Source organism: Perca flavescens, chromosome 6 (genome assembly GCF_004354835.1).
Source record: "Perca flavescens isolate YP-PL-M2 chromosome 6, PFLA_1.0, whole genome shotgun sequence".
Classification (NCBI taxonomy): domain Eukaryota; kingdom Metazoa; phylum Chordata; class Actinopteri; order Perciformes; family Percidae; genus Perca; species Perca flavescens.
This window is the reverse complement of record NC_041336.1, coordinates 36,744,378-36,764,778: the sequence shown is the minus strand read 5'-3', so window position 1 is coordinate 36,764,778 and position 20,401 is coordinate 36,744,378. Positions and strand designations below refer to the sequence as shown.

The window sequence follows — 20,401 nt, the reverse complement described above, 5'->3', positions numbered from 1 at the left end:
TTTCCTCCCCAAAACTAGCTGTAATGGAGGCCAAATTGGCTGGTGTCTGTGTATTAAGATCTTGCACTATTTAGAGCAGGTGGTTTCAACTTGTACATGACTTACAGTGTGAATGTTGTTTTTAATATATTTCCTAAGAACTATAGAAGGAACAAAGTAACAAGACTTTAAGAGCTGGAATCTGTTAATAAGGACAGGAAAAGACACGGCGTGACTGTAGTAGTTTGTGTGTGTCAAGGGTTGTATGTTGGCATGCACTGCACACATATTCTTTTTTGAATCATATTTTCGCCTTTTCTGTGTGCTTTAAATAGAAAGTGTGTGTAATCATGCCATGTGTACCATTTGAGCTGCATGTCTTTTGTAATTTGAATGTTGACGGTGGATATTGACTCGAGCCCTGGCATATGATTAGATTGGACATGGCATTGCCAGATAAACCTGATGCGGGCTGTGGCGGTAGGCCAAAGAGCAAAACAGCTTTGGGATCAGGTTCTGAGCCCACCTTGGAGCTGGGAATGTAGCCCAACAGAACCTTAACTGAACTGAAACAAGCCCATGTCCTGGGACCAGAGCCAAGGCCGTTCAGTAACAAAGCACTCGAAAAGGTTTTGGTCCATCTCAGGCCCTGGACACAGTTTACTGGTTCAGTGCTCTGGTCACTCCTTACTTTGGTGAGCGCTGACCTTGCTAGCCTCTATTCCATGTTGATTTGGTTCACTTCATTTTCTGCCTTTCCGGATGTTTCTGGTGGTGGTTTTTGTTGGAAAATACTTTTTTATTGTTCTACTTTTTAGTGCATGTTTATTTTATTTATTGTATGAGGTGGCGGTTTTTGTTGGAAAATACTTTTTTATTGTTCTACTGCTGCAGGCGTAGAGGAGAGGCGCCCACTCAAAGAAATTGGTGTGCTTTACAGCTAACCTCTTTCTCTGTAACATGATATTTAGTCATCAAATCCAAATGTCTCTGGCCTTTCCTACTCCCTCACTTTATTTCAAAAAATGCACCACAGGTTGCATACTCATGGTTCAATTTACTGACTACTTTTAAAACAAAGGCACATTATTTTTGTAATAATAAGTTTAATCTTACACAGCACCCTTTACTGCACCTGTGCAACATGTTACGGCATTTGTTCCAAAACTAACATGTTTCTTTGTTGTTGTGTCATTGTCTCTGTAGAAGTGGTTGACGAGAGCCATGGTTCAGCTACTCCAGAAGAAATATGCAGCTTAGAGGAATTCATCCCAACCAGACTCACTTGTCTCACTCTGCTACAAGTCTCAGTGACCGTCTCCATGGCAGAGTTCAACCTCCTTCACACGCTAATGCCTGTCATCATGGGATGCAAGGTAGTGCACACAGACAAACATTCTTCTAAATAGCAAGAATATGACCACAAGATGACACTTTTGGCGACAAAATCATTGTACAGTACACACTGCAGCTACTGACATGGAAGCTTCTATACACTTATCCGAACAGGCACCAAATCGATAGATAGCTTGGATTTTGACAAACATTGATTGCCGAGATACTTTCAGAGGAAAACAAATTAGATTCAGTTATTACTGCACTTTCAAGGGTTGATATCATGCTAAAAAGATTTAAAGATGAAAAATGATAACATTCTGCAGTCTTGTGGTGAGGGGCAAAATCTTGTATTGTGTTATTTCTAACTATTTCCTTACTATACAGTAGGTCCATAGTAAAAAGATACAATTCAAACATCAAATCCAGCCAATCATCCATCATTATAAAAATCACGCATCATTTATGACTCAAATTTAGATTTAATTCAATTATAAAGATAATATAATAAAGAACTTGTCAGAGAGAGTTGGCCTCGGGATACAGTATACGAGGAAGACTGATGTGGACATTTTAACTTTAGACTGCAACTAGAGAAATATGTGTGATATGTATTCTCCCTTTTAATCCCTTTCATATCATCAATCTCCCAGACTGCACCGGGGCCAGTCAACATTCCAGTGTTTCAGCCGGTGCACCCTCTACCGTCTGTGCAGTTCCAGCTGGAAAGGGTGAATGTTGAACACTCAGTGCCCATGTATGCTCCAGAGCTGGTCAGCACTGTCAGCATTGTCAGCCAGCCTTCCGACAACCTGCTACATCACTGCTATGCACACCTCTACCTCAAGGTGAGCACAACCATCTTAAACCCCAGCTTGCTTTTTCTGAAGATATAAAAACAAAAATGGGACCCATTGCAAACAACGCAATTGATGTGCATAGTAATAATAATTAGAATCAACTTGTAATTGTAGAGAGCTGCTACATATACAGTCACATCTACCTTTACTTAGGCATTCTAGATTGTAGTTTAACCCTGCACATCTCTGCTTAGTTTTGCATTTGCTGATTTGATTCTCTTATAAAAGTTCTGTGCTGTTGACTGTTAAGAAACAATACTGTAAAATTGTAAAAAAAAAAAAAAAAAAAGGATCAGTAAAATATGCCTTCTTCTGTTATGCTGTCTTATATATTTGGTAAAGCACAGTGCAAAAGTTATGGTGGAGTGGATGAAAACAAATTAATTTGGCTCCCTTTTTTTAACCTTTTTTTTCCCCCCTGTCCTTTGCCATTTTTGATTAGCACAGGTTTGTATCTTTTTTACATTTCTATTTCATTTATTTAATTTGATTTTACATTTCTATTTCATTTATTTAATTTGATTTTACATTTCATTTCATCTTTCGAATTTGTACAGGTCAGTTTCCATGCACTTTAGCCCAAATGTAGGAAGTCAACGGCGTGGCCACAGTCTTAACTAACTTAAAATAACCCTAATGACCCCTTTTCACCTGGTCATAAAAATCTAAGCACTGAGCTTTCTGATGAGCACCAGTCCAACTCTGGTCTACTTCATGCTTTTCATCTACCAAATTGATAGGTGGCTACAAGCTTGTACAGGGCAGCTGTGACATTCACCTGATTCTGTGATGATCGTATAGTTTTGAGTTTAAAGCTCAACATATAAAATTCAATATTGTTTTTTTATTATTATTGTAAAACAAATTGACCTACAAATAAACTAGAAATAAAGAGTTTTTTTAACGCTTTGTGTTTATATTTACCTGAAGACCTGAATGCCCCATGCAGTGCATATAGAACTGTGGAGGCTTTAGCAAATTCAGCTAATCCACCTTTCAGGAAGCCTGCATAACAGTTCTGTAGTAATCTGGGGTGGCCCAGTCTGGCCTGGTATGGCCTGCTGTGTTTTTTTAAGGCAGGATGTTTGCCGGACATCATGCTGGTAGTCCTTATCACAGGGTCACTGCAGGGTTAACAGTCAACTGGTCAGTGGCCAAGGATCCTTCTGACCAATCAGCCAATCAGCAGCTGTATCTGCCAAGGTACTAATTCCGCCTCTGGATTTTGGCAGGGGGATCATGACAGGGTGGAGGTCATTCAGGCCGCAATTCACCCACTTCAGGAAGTGATTTGAAACGGGTATAAACTAAGGCTTATCTTAATCTGTGTTTTATTGACACTGGCTGACAAAGCTAAGGTGTCTGTCTTGAGGGTAGCGGTTAGCCATTGTCTCACTCTTCCATGGTTATAGACCAGAACTAAAAGTCAGCCTTGCTCAACAAGGAGGCCACAGAAGTAAACAGACCGATCATAAATGAAAACTTGGGCTTTTTGAAAAACTAGTTGCTTCGGGCTGCTGAAATGAGAACAGAATTTGAAATCTGTTCTCCCAGATGAAGCTGTACTGAATCGGTCTGTGGCTACATGGCCCCAACTTGCATTTCAAAGTGGGACTTTTATTATGTCTACATCTGTATCTGGCCATCATACTATTCAGCTTTATATACAGTACTACTCTGGTGTCTAATCGTCCATCCATAGGCCAGTTGGCCTATTATAAATGAATAATCATTTTAGTTTTGTCCAACGTTTTGTCTGTAAAGTGGTTTGGTAGACCTTCACTTGCAGGAATTGAATGAATCCCGTCATGTGCATATACAGCAGCTGCATGTGGGACAGCTGGGCCCAGCACTGGCTCAAATATTAAATGGGACTTGATCCACCATGTTCACCATCAACAGAATGTAAACATTGAGTTTGCAGTACATTATGTGTCTGGTAGTCTATATCAACGGCATTTCATTTCCGGGATTGTTCAGGTGCAGCTGGAAATTCCGCTGGATGTCCCTCATTTTCGACTGGATGTCCGTCACCTTCCGCTTTCTGTTTGGTAGAATTCTATATTCTGGTGGATTCATGAATCCACCAGAATGACAGTTGTTATGTAGATGTCATGTCATGGTGACCTCATGCACGTGTTAGTCTAGCTTCAGCTTTATGAGCCACATTGTGACTAAAAGACACCACATTGAGGTGAGTGAGCCTAAAAATTAGGGTTGGGTACCATTGACATTTTTACTTGAAATGTGGTACCTTTTTCTGGAACTTTCCCTCTGTAACAAATGTATTTTATTTGTAAAAAATAATTTCAAATCCTATTTACTTAGAACATTTTGTTATTTATTTAGGACATTTTTAGAGGTGTTGAAATTAATCAAATAATCGATGCATCAAATCGTGGACGTTTACAATTTAATGTAGGCCTAACAACATTTCTGTTTACATATTCTGGAAGTGCCATGTGCTCAGTGTTGTAGTTTTATGTATCCAATTTATTTAGTATTCGAGCACTGCAGAATGTTTTGTTTTTGAAGCTTGAAAAGCTATGAATTAAATATCCTACATGGCTTTAATAGAAAAATGTATTTGACGCATCATGATGCATTGAGATATTGAATCGCTGACATGATAATCGTAATCAAATCGGGAGATCAGTGAAGATTCACACCTCTAGACATTTTACACACCACACAAAGTAAAACACCTTCATCGCCCCTCCCAAATCCTACAACCTATTAAATCAAATAATTATTCATTCTTACACTGCACTGTAACTTTTATTCTTATATTTGTAGCTTATTCTAGCCTGTTTTTATTTTCTTTCTCTTTTTAACTGCTCTTAAATGTTTTATGTGAAGCACTTTGAATTGCCTTGTTGCTGAAATGTGCTATAGAAATAAAGTTGCCTTGCCCTACAGTACAACCTCCAGTCTCTCACCAGGGCATAGAAAACACTGCTGTGCCTGTCTGTCAGAGGAAGTGTAACCGCACCACGGCCACTTTGGGCTCTCCATTACATTATATTGCAGCAAACGCTGTGTGCTTGAAGTTTTGAAAACTGTAACCATACAGTACTTGCAACCGCTTTACCAGAATTGCCTTGATTCACTGTGACTTTAACTATTTGGCACGTTTGAATTAACGTGAATCGGTCCTTGGTAGTACCAACGTAATTCGGTTGGTACCCAAAAAAGTACAGAGTTTGGTACCCAACACTACTAAAAATGTCTTTCTGGAAAATACATCAATGTTACTTAACAGTGACATCTTTGCGTGATCTGGAGCTTATCAATCTGGTCCATAGGGTGTTTTGTCTGTGCTGTTAATTTAGTGCAAGCAAGAGTGTTACTTAATGTCTTGCTCTTCCAACTCTGTTACTGCATGTATGTACACTGAATAGAGAACCTCAAAGTTATTCTGAAAACTTCAGTTTAGTCTGTACGTTTGTTAGTAAACAGCTGTGCAGACACTGAACTCCAAGTTGCTCCCCAGACGATGCTATGTAGCGGCTTACTGCTTAGGATGGGTTAAACACAGAGATTGGATTTCACTACACTGTACTGTACGATTGTATGTGAATGTTTTTTTATGGTTCAACATAAGGATATTTTTAACAGTGCCTCCTAGACTGTAAGATGGACTTGCTGACAGCTGTTTATACAGTTAACAAGTAAGATGAGATGATTTTTTCTTTCTTCTGTGTCTCTAAGAGCCAGGGCCTGTAAGAGCGCAGGTTTGGGCTGCGACAGGTCTGCTGAAGACAGAGTCAAAACAGTTCAGTGGTGATTGAGATAAGAGAACACCAACAACTCTGGCTCTGTGCTTCTGTGCTGTCTTTTCAGAAGCTGTGTGAACTCCATATGTTTTTTTTCTATGGATCCAGTAAATGGTTTGATCTATACATTGCTGAATAGACATTTCCATGTCTGCTTTTTATCTCCCCTGTCTTCTCCTTCCCCTCTCTCCCTCCAAACCTTCTCTCATACCCTCTTCCTTTCTTTCGGTCTCTCTTTCCAGGTGTTTGGGTTCCAGGCAGGCTTGACATGCCAGGACAGTACAGGGGGTTTCCTGCATCTCATCCCCATCATCCCTTCCTTCAGCACTGCACTCTATGGGAAGCTAATTCAGATGCCTGCATACTGGTGAGCACTTGTAATATGGATGGAAATTTGAATGAGCAGAGTAGCACGTAGAGTACCGCATGTGAAGATAAATTATTAGATAACATAGACATCTTGAAGGAAAACAACATTTTTTCCCCTTGTTAAATCTTAGCCGATCACTAAAACACCAATGTACAATATATATACAAATCAGTCGAAACACAATTGCAGATTATTTGGTTTGGACATCCTGAATGATTTCACTGTACAGTAAACATCTTGACCAGCTTGCAGGTCTGGTATGCAGAAAATCACTATAGGCCAAGTACTGGAGTACTGGACCTATTTCGATTCAGGTGTGGTGTTGTACAATATAACATATTGATTGAGGTTATTACTGGCAGCACAAGGTAATTCAAAGTCAACACATTCCTTGAAGTAGACACTGCATATGTAATGTACTTGCCATTGTTTGATGGCTAAAGGGACTTAGGCAACTATAATAAATTAAAGGGTGTTTTACATTCTACAAGCACCTGTGGATGGCCTTATGGGTAACACTCACCCATCAATTTAACCCAGTAGAAATGCATGCCAAAGTGAGGGAGGCCTAACATACGTGAAAAGATTTTTTCTGATTTCTGAAAGGTTGAGTGTGAACCTCCTGCGTGTTTGCATCCTTGGATGTGTTTATATGCATGCTTGGCTTGTCTGTATACAGTGAGTGTGTGTATGTGTGGTGTTAGCCCCATGTATTGTACTTCATGAAGAGGATTGCAGCCTTTTGCGGGCAGTGCATCAGAGGGTATTTAAAGTGATGGATGAGCCACTTCTTTAGCGGTCGGTGGGGAAAACAGAAAAACGGAGTCATCGGGTAACAACTGCAACAATTTCTCAGATGGTTTGAAACCCAAGGAGAGGAAAATAAGACAACGCTGTCTAAGGAGATGAAAAAACATATTGCTATATCCCTCTCCTTGTACCAGACAGAGGATGACTCATTGGGGATGTCCCCCAGAGAGGGTAGGAGTTGAAGAGAGGACAAAAAGGGAAAGGAGGGGAATAATGTTCAATGTTTGGAGGTGGAACAGTTGGACAAATAGTAGATTTGAAAAAGATGAACAAGAAAGGAATCTTTCGTCTTGAAGTGTTGAATATATCAAAATTCAGAGAGTGGAAGGGAACACGGGAAAATGGAAAAGGAGAGGAACTTCACAAATAAGCACCCCAGCCTGGAGATTGTAGACAGCCAATTGAAGACGTAATGGAAAGAAGAGAAAGAGGACAAAATGAGGACGAGAGTAGACAACAAGGTGGAAGATGAGTAGAGAGGAAGAGAGGATGATGGGAACAGTGTAAATGGACGAGCAATGAGACACAAGCTTGGGAATATAGACAAAGGTTGAAGGAGAGGGAGAGAAAAAGAAAAAAACATTTTAGAAGATGAATTGTCTCACTGTAGGTATACTGTGTGTGTGTGTGCGTGTGCGTGTGTATAATGTCATGGCCTTTACTTTTCATGAACTTTGTATGTTATATATGTAAATGAGTCAGTATATGTTTCAAATGACCTTCTTGGGCCCTGTAAAGAATGAATGAGTAGCTAATGTTCTGTCTTCCGTCTGCGCTCAGCAGACTAGAACAACTTTCTAGCACGTCTGGTTGATAGAGCAACAAATGAAATTGAAATGCAGAGATTTGTTGGAAAAATATAGTCGTCATCATCTGGAAAACCCTTGATGCAAACACACGCAACACACACACACACACACACACACACACACACACACACCCTGTGCCCTCTCTCTCACACCTTGCAGTCAAAGTGCCTTTTAAAGCAGGAAACCTGCGCGAGAGCACTAGCTTGGGAATCCATTTCCCCCCATTAGTTTAGATTTAAACATGTCAAAGACCTGCAGATGGTTTTGACTTTTCCTGACATCTTCTCCAGGCAAACATTGTATCTACTGTACAGTGGTTAGCTGGCCACATAGGGAACCACAAGGCCCTCATTCAGTGGTGTGTATGTAGATAGAACCTGATTCCCTGTGCTCTCTGCTCCCAATAAGAGACTGCTAGCTGCTTGTTTGATCTCCAGCCCCCCCTTGTTTCTGCCCTGCCTGCCTCAAATAGTGGATTCAAATGTCAAACGGATGTTATTTTTCTTTCTGACAATCACTAGATGTTTCTCATCTCCAGAGAGCCTTCCAGATCAATGCCCTCCCATGGCTTTTCTTTCAGCCTGGACTAGCCCTTAGAAATAACACTGACAACTTCTCACAGAGTCTCCTTGACTCCTTGAAAGTGCTCTGTTATTCTTTGTTGCAAGCAAGCCTTTGATGAATACAGTATGTACATGTCCAGTAACAGTTTCTGCACCAGAAGTCCTTATCTTCATATGATTTGAATAGAACATCTATTGGTCTATCTAGACTACGTGATGGCATTGCGATCATATCTCAAAATAAGTGAACACGTAATACCAAAGTAATTCTACTGCCCTTAACAGGATTATTTCCACTTCATCTCCTTTTCCTCATACCCAGTTTAAATTCAGCTTGATGTTTCCAACACTTGGACAGGTTTGAAGCATCATTTTTTAACAGTTTCCTATCTGTTTCACTGTCAGTCTCTTTCCTGTAGATGATAATGGGACTGGGTGTATTGTGCAGGATTATGAGTTCTGAACCTGCCATATATCAAGTGACTCATATTTGACCCTTTGTGTCTAAGCGGGGAGGTATGGCTGTCTTGCTTCCTGTCGCTACAGTCAAAATCCAATTAACACAACCTGACAGTTTGCTCCTGGAGGAATGACGATGAGCAGGTTTGACAGAGAAGTGGAGACAGTAGTTAGAAGACATAGAAGAGAGAAATAGAGAGTGCTGGGCGAGAACCAGAAATGGTAATAAGTGAATAGTAATAAATTGTATTGTTTCCTATTTCTCTGCTGAGGTTTGCTTAGTTGTCTCTGGGTCTCTTCTATTATTTATTCATCCACATAGAAGTGTCCTGGGATGAACAGTGAATTGAACATCTGATTTAATTCCAGTTGACTTTATTCTCAGGCAGTGTGTTTGAGCAATGGGATTCCCATGTAGAACTCACACCATTTGTACCAACACAAATGTATTATAACGTAGTGTGAGATTACATGTGTTCACAGTATGTGGGTGACCGACGTACAGTCAGACAGAAAGTTCCTCTCCTTAAGGTGAAAACTGAGGCCAAGATTGACACATTGGGTCAGTGGGGAAGCCAAAAGATGCACTCCACCAGGTGGTAGCATTTAATTGGCTGTATTGATGTATGTTTTGGGACTGTTCCTCAGCACTGATGTAACTCCAAAAATACCCCTTTTCAAGATGTTCTGTTCTCTGGGCAGGCACTAAGCAGAGCTGTACAAGCTTTTGAAGTTTTATGGAAATTTGAAAGAAAGTGGGAAGCATGACCTTAGTGCTCTGAGATAAAACTTCCAATGTAAAAGGTTGCTTTAGATTTGATGACTGACGGGTAGCTTGGAGTAGGGAAGTACAGAAGGTGATGTCATATGCACACATTTTGCATCCCTCTCCTTTGTCCCGCCTCTTTCACTCTTACTCTCACACTTGCATGCACACACAAACATGTTTGTCAATGTGCAGCCAGCTCATGCTTAAGCAAGCGCACATGACTGCCAGGTGATCATGGGGGATTTGAAGAGGCACTGGGCGTCTGAAGGCCCAGCACATCTCCTGATGAGTTGGCCCGCAGTGCATAGTGTAGCTCATGTTTCCTTCAGTCTCACCGCAAAGGCTCCGGCTTCTCACAGTAGGCAACAAAGGGCTTTCACTGGGGAAAGTACACTGTCTTGACATCTTCTCCCTGCCAGCCTTGGCTTTTACTAGGCATTTGGTATTTTGTGTGAGACCTTGGATGTATCCAATTAGATGTCTTATGTCTTTGTTTCCTCAGTTTTTTAAGCAAACTGAAATTTTAAAGAAGGGTAATTGCTGCAGAGCAATTGCAGATTTTGACCTTGCTGTTCCCCATATTGCATTTTTTTTAAGAAATGAAAAGATCACCCAATAAGGGAGCAGTCAAACCAATATATTGTTAATCTACTCCCCTGACAACAGTCTCTTCTTCCTAGTCAGTTAAAAGTGAGCAATAGATTTCCAAGTTAGAGAGGTCTAGGTTGGCTGGTGCATGCCCTTGTAAGGGCACCTCAGCTCAGTTGTAATATTTTAACATCCTGGCCATGTTGTGTCTGTGTGGAGATGTGGGAATAAACTTTAGAGGTTGGAAACTGCATAACCAAGTGAAATGTGTCATCTGGTTGGAACAACTATAATAAAGTATTTTCTCTAGGATAGGGTTGGGTACCGAAACTCGGTGCCAATAGGGAACCGGTGCCGACGTAAACGGTAGTAACGAGACCGAATAAGAACGAAAGTTTCGGTGCCTCATTTCGGTGCCTGACTTTACACTACACCTGACAGCATGTAACGTTAGCCTACCTTTAGCTAGCAGCTGGATTAATCACGGTTAAAATGCTGACAGCTAACGTTAAACAGTGTAAAGTGTGATTGTATTTCACTGTGGAGGACTTCAACAGCGGGATGTAACAGTCTGCTCTGCAGCGCAGCAGCTGCCGTTGTCGCAATTCATAGATATACAGTATGTTTATATGGTCGGAATTAAACAACACAGACGGTGCGTTCACTTGCAGCTGCCATTGTCGGAATTAAACAACACAGATTCACTTAAAACTGGTAGCCTCGTGGTGCATTGACAGTAATTGTAAAATACCCTTTTCCCATCTGGGGTTCAACAGCAATTTACTGGTGAAATAAGTTATTGTTATTGTTATAGTTATTACGTTATTATTAAATCTTTAATTTTGGCCATGGCCTTAGCAATAAACAAGTCACTGACTGTTGTTTACTACCCTTATTTTTATTTATTTATATATATATATATATTTTTTTTACTTTATTGAAAAGTACCGGTTCAGGCACTGTTTAGGCACCGGCACCGTTTTGAAAGTATCGATTTAGCACCGGAATCGAAAAAAAAAAAAAAAACGATACCCAACCCTACTCTAGGATGACATTCTGCAGATTGTGTCTCAGCATCACAATGGCTAATATATAACTACAAATAGTGTTAGCTGTTGTTAAACAGTAAGCTTAGGTCCACTTGATCACTGTCACTAGATCTAAGTTGTGGTGTGGAGGTACATTCATACAGAAGGCGCCAACTGAGACACTGAGATAAGGTTTCTTTAAAAACAGCATCACTGGCTGACTCAACCGCAACCAAGAAAATGATAGCTCAGCGCTGTCTCCCCCATACTTATGCTTGAGCTCTCTACAGCAAGGATTAACGAAGCCAAATCATCGACTATCAACCTATGGAAAAACGCAGCAGCACCAGTATCAGTCCTAATGACCTCCGCATCACAAGAATTAGAGGAGAGCGACTAGGCAAGGTGTGATTTCTGTTTTAGTTTTTGTTTGTTTGTTTTAGTTTTCCTCAAGACCGCAGAGGGTGGGGGGTGGGAGAAGGTTTTTGTTCAGTTGTATTTGTGTTCTGTGTGTTCTAAATATAAAAAAAACACCATAAAAAACCCAGCATCACTAACTCTGATCACCTGAAGATGCATACCAAAAGGGGCTTTACCAATTTTGATAATCCTATTACAGTGTTGTAGCTACAGTATAATGTACAGACAGCCAATCGCGAGCATTTACAGCCATGTGGTGCATGCAGTGCATTCCTTTTATTTTCCGTTTTGTGCACAAAATATTTTTAGACCCTTTGGGTGAAAACTAGACAAAAAAAGAGAAAAATTAAAGGTTATCGGACCAAGTGGATCAAAATCTGATAGTGAAACGAGTCATTTTGCGGGGATTGTGGCACTCAAAAAAAATGTATCCTCTGATTTACAGACTTCTCTTAGGAATGCTAGATAACTAGGACTACAGTTGAAAATTAGCCGACTGGCTAACACTGGCGCATTTACAGAAATGTTAATTAATGTGGATTGTCCTAATAAAATGAATAAAACAGACATGAGTAAGTAACAGACATGTAAGTCTATGGGTAAAACTATTTTTCTACCAGAGGGCATCATGTATTCAATTTGCTTCAAAGCCTGGCAGACCCACTTGGGACCTGGATTTACCCTCACAGATCATGAATATCTGTATAACATTTTTGGGCAATCTCTTTCATAATTGTTTAGATATATCATTCTGGACCAAAGTCCTGGACAGACATTGCTATCTCTAGAGCAATGCGGCTAGCTTGGCTGAAACCCCCTAGAATTATAACTCTCATAACACTATTTTTGTAAACAGTAAAAAGATCAGATTTTATAATTGCAATTGTATATTGCTGTATTCAACAAACGGCATACAGTTTTGAATGTTTTTTTTATGAATACCCTCATCTGTCATCTACAATAATATAAATTAATTATTGACGCTGATGTCTGAAGACCAAATTGAACAAGCTATATTGTCTCCGAAATTATTAGTAAAAAAACTTGTATACAATTTGTTGTGATTCTTAATTATTTGATTAAACGCGAATAAATCATAAGGAACATTTTAAATTGTTGTTCAGTGTAACTGTGCAAAATGATTGCACTGACAAGCTGAGCTTTTACTAAAATAATAAAAAAAACACTGCAAGAGAGTAGGGATAGTAAACAAAGTCAGTCTGCGGTCTTGGTACACTACCATGTACTAACTGGGCAGTCATTTGGTAAGCAAAAAGCCAAAATCCTCTGAAATGAACTTTTACTCTCAGTGAATTAAAGTGCAGCTGAGAGGCATCAGGCTGTACTTATCCCTAATGAAAGGCAATGTATGTGGCCGCCTACTTCACAGGGACTCTACAGAGAGTCTCAATTGGTCTGGCTGTTAAACCTGTTATCCCAGATAAAATCGGTCCCTGCAAAAGAAAAAAAAGAAAAAGGGAGGGAGGTGGCAGTAGGGAGGGGATGTTAGAAGTGCCACCTGCGTCGATCTCCCCAAAACCTAACCTTACTCTCTCACTCAGACACACACATACGCGCACCCACTTACGCTCACACCATATAATATTACTTATGCAGGGCCACCTGACAGCAGCAGCATATGGAGGCAGGCCAAGGCCGGGGCCCACCGACCAACCAACCAACAAACCAGCAGCAGCCTAGTGTGGTTCGTCGTATTGCAGGTCATAATTCAGCCCCATGCCAGCTTTTATGTGGCGTTTTTAGCAGCCCCTGTTCCTCGCTCAGCTATTTCTGAGGGGATCATTTCTTAAAGCATGTGGCATTACAGGTGCATGTTATATAGCCACAAAAAGCTGACTTGCCTTGCAAATGTTTCTGAATAGAGAAGAATGTTGGTTCTCCCTTGATATCTAATTATTGATCTAACTCTATTACATTGTTAATGGATAGTTCAGCTTTTAGCACTACCTGTAGGATTTTTTTTTTTATGTGAGGTTGAGAAGTCTATTACTATGTCTGGAGCAGTAGTCTAGACTCTAGATTAGCTCATGTTGTAATTTATTAAGGCTGCTTGAGGCATCTGAGGCATGAGGCTTCTGGTGTGATTGTAATGCCTCATTACTCCTGTTCATAGTTAGTCATAGCAAGCTGCTCCTGGTCTATGTCTCCAAGCACAGCCAAGAACAAGAGGACAAATGTGTTCTGTGTTCTTCAGTAGTGAGCAATAGAAATCCAAGTCAACTTTTGCAAATGTACGTGAAGAGCATTCACTGGTGAGAACATTGACTGTGGCTGTTATTTGTCTACTAGCCCTTTTGGCAGGCAATATCGTTAACCCGTTGAATTAGATTCATCATTTTGACCGATGAAAACTGATTTGGGTGAGCTGCTGAATGGGAAAGTCAATGTCTGTGCTCTGAATATATATTTATATACACTACCGGTCAAACGTTTGGGGTCACTTAGAAATTTCCATTACAGAAAGAATACCAGCTGAGATCAGTTGCATTGTTTTTTTTTTAATCAGGGCAGCAGTTTTCAGATTACATTATGCGCTTACATAATTTCAAAAGGGTTCTTGACTGTTGTAGAAAGAAGTGGCTGATCTTTAATGCAATATCTACATTGCCCATTATCAGCAACCATTCATCCAATGTTCCCAAGGCTCATTATGTTTACTAATCTGATATCATTTTAAAGGGCTAACTAAGAAAACATTGCAGAACCCTTTTGCAATTATGTAAGCACATAATGTAATCTGAAAACTGTTGCCCTGGTTAAAAAAAACAATGCAACTGATCTCAGCTTGTGTTCTGCCTATAATTTAGTTTAGTTTATTAGTTTATAATGTTGTGGACAGTCCCCCTTAATTAACTGTACAGTAAAAGGAGCAGCTGTAGTCCCTGGCCAGCTGACATGAGATACATTACATCTATAATAACAGGCCTAAACAAAAAGTGTTAAAATGTACAAAGAAGTGGCACACAAACAAACAAGCACACATAATGTCAATGGCATTAAAGCAATCCATGCAGTTAATACAATACGAAGGAGACAAGAGAAAGGAGAAAAGTCTCAGAGGCCACATTGAAAGCACGTACAAGACATAACGGAGGCATGCAGCAAAGATGGAGCGACAGCAACAATGACTATGTCACATTGAACACACATCACATCCGACAGATTGATGTGTGCAGTAATAGTTATCGGACTGCCATGTTTTAAGGTATACGTATGTATATCTTTGATTGTAGTGGGCAATGAATTCCAATTTTGTATTGCCTTAACAGAAAATGATAATTCCAAGTGACCCCAAACTTTTGAACGGTAGTATGACTTACTTATGACACAGATCTCGTGAAAGATGTCACACACACAGCTTCTGCGTCAACTGTTGTGCCCCTCGACCAAACTTTGATTTGTGGTGATTTTATAATGAAGTAATCACTTGTATTACTCATCAAGGACTTAACTGAGAGGTCTGTTTCGTTAGGGTTAAAGTTACTGTGAGCTGTTATGGTGAAGGATAATTGAATGACCTTAAATCAACGTGTGGTTGCTGTGGTCATGCTCAGCTTTGAGTTGTGGTTCAGAGGCCATAAGAGCAGCAGGGAATTCATTTAGTTGAACAAGGCAATGCATGAACTAGGCCCTTCCCTGTTTTTGAAGAAACATGGGAATGTTTTCAGAAAGAAAAAGTTTTCACATGATGAAGCTTGAAGGTATGGCACACACTGCAACAAGTAGGCTTTATGTATTAACAGGTGTGTATTAAAAGCCTGGAATGGCATATGATGTAATATTGTTCCACTTTTCACTCTGAAGCACAGGAGTGCAAAGGATTGTAAGCTGCAAGGTAAAACATCATATTTCGTGTGGCACAGTCTATAAAGTATTTTGGCCAACTTTGTGGTAAGGATTTTTTTTCCCCCTTCGCTACAACTGGTGTCAGACAGTTTTATTTGGTTTCATGGCTGACAGAGATCAATGGACGTATTGAGGAGCCCTGTATTAAGGAAATGGCATCAGCGAATGTGAGGCTTGTGCTCTCAGTGATTGACGTCTCGGTTCTGATGGAAGCTTTGATGGCTTTCATTCAGCATTCAAACGCGCTACAAAACAGTCACTTTTCTGTAGAAGCTGTGTACTTGCCCTTATGATTACAAGTGTCATTTGGTAGCTTAAATCAACACAGATTTTAACTCAGCCCTAAAGTGTATATTATAGGCTGTAATGTTCTCAAGAGGCAATAGTCTTGCAGTCCAAGAATATCTATTGAATTTTAACTATACAGTACCTTGAGATGTATACGGATGTACAGTAAAGGCCAGAGCCAAGATAGCGAATTTAGGAGCAGCTGTAGATGTTTTCAGTCGACTGGAAGACTCTATTAATGCCTGAATTAGTCATCTGAGGAACTGAAGCTTGAGGGAGGGAAAACAGTGGGAAATAGGGAAGGGTAGATGGATTATCAGCTCTGACTGGATTATCATCTATTGTGGTGTGCATTCCACTGTCCTCTCCTCCCCACCAGGCCTCAGTACTGCTCCGGCGTGTCCCATCTAATTTTCACTGCTTGAAGAAAAATCTACAGTTGGTAATGAGGTACAGGAAACACTGGTGTAACCATGATCAAAAAATAGCTTTATTTAACCAGGCTCAGGGAAACTTACTGGAATCTGTATTCTTCTTTTCAATGGCCATCTGCAAGAAGGTCAAAGACATTGAGACTTCTGAGGACAACTAATTTGGATCAAAATAAAGGACAGCTGGTGCTTCCATTGACTGCTGAACTTGTTGTTACGAGGACGTGACGTACAAAAGTCTGCAGCAAAATCTGACAGTATAAATGTGATATTAGGTCTGTCGTCTCTGTACAAAGGTCTCCTATCTCTGTGTGTCCTTATAAGGAACCGCATGTCCTCCACAGCTGGACATGTTGGACAGAGGCAGGAAGCTACATGCACACACAGACACACCATTATACACACACATACACAGGCCTCTTGATGTGTTTTCCTTTAACGCCTGATGAACCACGTCATTGCCATTTTCTCGCCTTGCGGTCTGCAGCTGTCTGCACAACTTGATTAAAACATTTCTTTTAGTAATCCCTGTGTAATGAAGCCCTCTCCTGAGAGAGAGAGAGAGTGTGTGTGTGTGTGTGTGTGTGTGTGTGTGTGTGTGTGTGTGTGTGTGTGTGTGTGTGTGTGTGTGTGTGTGTGTGTGTGTGTGTGTGTGTGTGTGTGTGTGTGTGTGTGTGTGTGTGTGTGTGTGTGTGTGTGTGTGTGTGTGTGTGTGTGTGTGTGTGTGTGTGTGTGTGTGTGTGTGTGTGTGTGTGTGTGTGTGTGTCACAGGTGCTCCAGATGGGAGGAAGGGGAGGGCCGTGTGTGTGAGAGAGTGGAGTGTTTCTTTCTATGAAGAGTTTGGGCTGTTTAGGGCCGATGATTGAGAAATGCACACATGGAACACCTTTGACACTGGGGAACCACGAAACTCTGAGCTGTGGCCACAAATACAGTCCTCGCCTCGTCCTAACTCATACCATCCAGCACAGAGACTTTAAAGAGTTTGGTGAGGTTAGAGAATGGATGTCATTATAGATTGTGGTTGAGAGATAAAATAAAATTGTAATCACTTAATTGTACCAGCGGAATCACAGTGAAAACTCAACACAAGACTAGATTTCATTACAAAAAAAAAGAAACACAGTTTGCTACAGATACAATGGAAAGATAATACAATACCTGAAGGTAAAAAAAAATAAAAATCAAGTAATACAAGTCCTATGGCGAGATGTGAGCCTAATTAGAATATATTGTCAATAAAAGATGGTTGCCAGTTACGGTGATGCTTTTACAAAACAAGAAATGAAAATTTTTAATTGTAGATCGTCACTTGGAAATGGTCATGTGTAATCTCACTGTGCTGAAAAGATTGCTTTAATATAATTTAAACCAAATTTGGAAAATCCTCTTTATTGATCACTTTTCTTCTTTACCTGCTTAAATGGCATTTTCAGAGTTCAACTGGATTCAAAAGACACTCGAGACAAGCCGTAATGATCACTGTGAGTCATTTAAGGCTGCTGCTAAAATAGCTTTTGCTAAATGTTCTATATTGGAGGCTCAGTTGCAGCTCTAGTTACATTTCCCATCAAGCCAATGACATAGACCATGTGCAGTCAATGAAACGACTCACTTGAAAGAACATTATGAGAAACTGCAAAGAAAGACATACAGTATAATAAATGAGTTAGAGGAGCCATTTTTTGTCACATGCTTGCTTGGCTCTTCTATGGTAGTATTTTTCAATTTTTTCAAATGCTGGCCATTTAACCCAATTGACATTCAGGTGGTAAAATGTTCCCATGCCCCAAGGTGGTGGGTGGGTAGGTAGGTGTTGTTGTTAAGTGTGAAGTGCTTGCGTGATTTATAATGTTCATTTGGAGACTTTGCGAGACACTGTAGTGAGTCTTTTGTAGTAAGATAAAAGAGGGGACTTGAGAGCAGCCCATAACTCACTCTGGTTATTTTCAAGAGGGGTCAGTGACCTTGGCTTAGAGAGATGGGGAATTCTGAAATACTTCAAATCAATCTGCACCACGAAGAAAGAACAAAAATAAGGTACAAGCTGTCAGTCTTGCCTTCCCTCCATTTTTTAGTCTGATTCTCTCCAAAGAAGCTCTTGAAATTGGAAATTAATAGCAGTAGAGGATTTGGTTAACTGTTTAAGTTGGGGGAATGTTTGTATTGATAATTAGGGTAGGGTGCGACAGTGAATGATTTGTAGAAACTTCAGATAACTTATCACTGGTCTCAAGACGGTGGCTATATCTGTTGTATCTATCAGACAAATATGTCAGTGCATAATGGATTACATTGGCGTTGCTGTGGACTCAGATAAGTTTAAGTCAAGAGAAAGTAGCACATTGTGGGGCCAATCAAAATTGATTGACTATCTTGTTGACTTTTCTTCTTTTTTTTTTACTGCCTTGGATCCAGTCTACATTCTCTTTTTGAGTAGCCTGCTACATTTTAACTTTTAACAGTTTATTGGAGTGTTATGTTCCAGTTCATGTAAAATTTCCCATATAGTTCCCATTACTGAAAATATCCACCTGTGTCAGGGAATGTCTGTTTGTGCGAATGAGCCTTCCTCTCTCTCTGTGGTCCACTGACGGACCAGACACCTTGCTCCACATGTCTTGCTGACCTCCCAGCCCCCACAGCTGTCTGTGTCACTGTATTTTGGAAAGAGTAAGGCAACTGATTTTTGGTACTGTACAGGATATGAGTAATAACAAAAATGAACATACTGGAAACTGTGCGCAGGTTCCAAACTTGTATTCTGGGACACTGTGTAAACCATTAGGACCACGGCAAGATCTTAAAAAGAGAGTTTGCTGACAACATTTGGCCCTGCAGTTAAGGCTTTCTAGTTCGCTTCACTCTTGCTTTTTTAGTAGTGTCCTCTGTCAGAACATCTGCACTAATGCCAACATATCCAGATTTCAACACATTACTGGACATCTACATGTACGCAACACACACTCACCTAATTGTATATACACACAGACACATACCCCAACCAGCCGGCTTTAATTAGGCTACATTTATTTTTGTCTGTAAAAGTACAAAGCAACAACCTACCAGTTCTACTATTCCTTAGTTTGTATTGGAGCTTTTCCAAATGGCCTTTTTTAATGAGACTCCCCATGTTAGGTATTATTTTACCTGGAGAATAACATATGACCTGCAAGTTTGCGGTCTCGACCCTTTTCTTGCCTATTCTTGCTGTTTTCCCCTCGTTCTTGTTCGTGTTTTCTGCAGGGTTTGATTATATTTTTCTTGTTCTCTTTTCTCCCTTTTGCTCAGTTTGCAGAACAAGCATTCTGTCACTATTATACATGCTTAGCGTATACACACACATACACACATACATATACACACATATACACACACACACACACACACACACACACACACACACACACACACACACTTACACACTTTTTTTCCCCAACCTTCGTATTGGCAGTTATTTTTATAATTGTTCCAGTTACAGGTTGTTAGAGCAGCAGGCCCCTTCTCAGCTGTGGCCTCATTACTGCTGCTGTTCGTGCTCTGGCTGACCAACCTGCTGTTATTGGTTTGTATGTATGCGTGTACAGGTGTGTGTGTGTGTGTGTGTATACATGTGTGCTGCTGTGACAGCATATGTGTTGGTATGTTAGCATATGTGCATATTGGAACACTAATTTATTTGTGTCTGTACAGGTATGTGCATTTTTGTGGTTGTGTGTCTGAGTGTGACTATGTGCATTTATGTGCTTGTGTGTGGCCTCGCCTCTGTAAACCAGCAATTGCAGCCTGTTAGCTGGAGCCCCAGCTGTATTTTTCTAAATATAGTTGTGACCACAGTCAGACCAGACCAGGAAGCTGATTAGCCTGAGAACCAATGGTCCGAATGGATCTCAGCTATTATGATGTGAAAGGGTTTCGTACAGGCACAGGGTTACCCAGAGGCTGTTTAAATGGAAGGTTAGGCTTAGGTAGTGTTACCTAATGCTAGTAATGGCTTAATGTGTCACTTTTTGGCTCTTGGCCTTATTTGGACCTAACAAAACATATTT

The 20,401-nt window shown here is 40.4% G+C and overlaps 1 protein-coding gene across 3 annotated transcripts in view; it reads left to right on the top strand.

Moving 5' to 3' along the window:
• Positions 1 to 20,401, top strand: part of vps13b (vacuolar protein sorting 13 homolog B) — a 372,345-nt gene that overhangs the window by 61,972 nt on the left and 289,972 nt on the right. For all 3 annotated transcript variants that reach the window (XM_028581593.1, XM_028581590.1, XM_028581591.1), the window contains exons 14-16: positions 1,186 to 1,355; positions 1,968 to 2,162; positions 6,193 to 6,317. In XM_028581593.1, the coding sequence (XP_028437394.1) occupies positions 1,186 to 1,355; positions 1,968 to 2,162; positions 6,193 to 6,317 (490 nt within the window). The remainder of the gene's footprint in view (positions 1 to 1,185; positions 1,356 to 1,967; positions 2,163 to 6,192; positions 6,318 to 20,401) is intronic.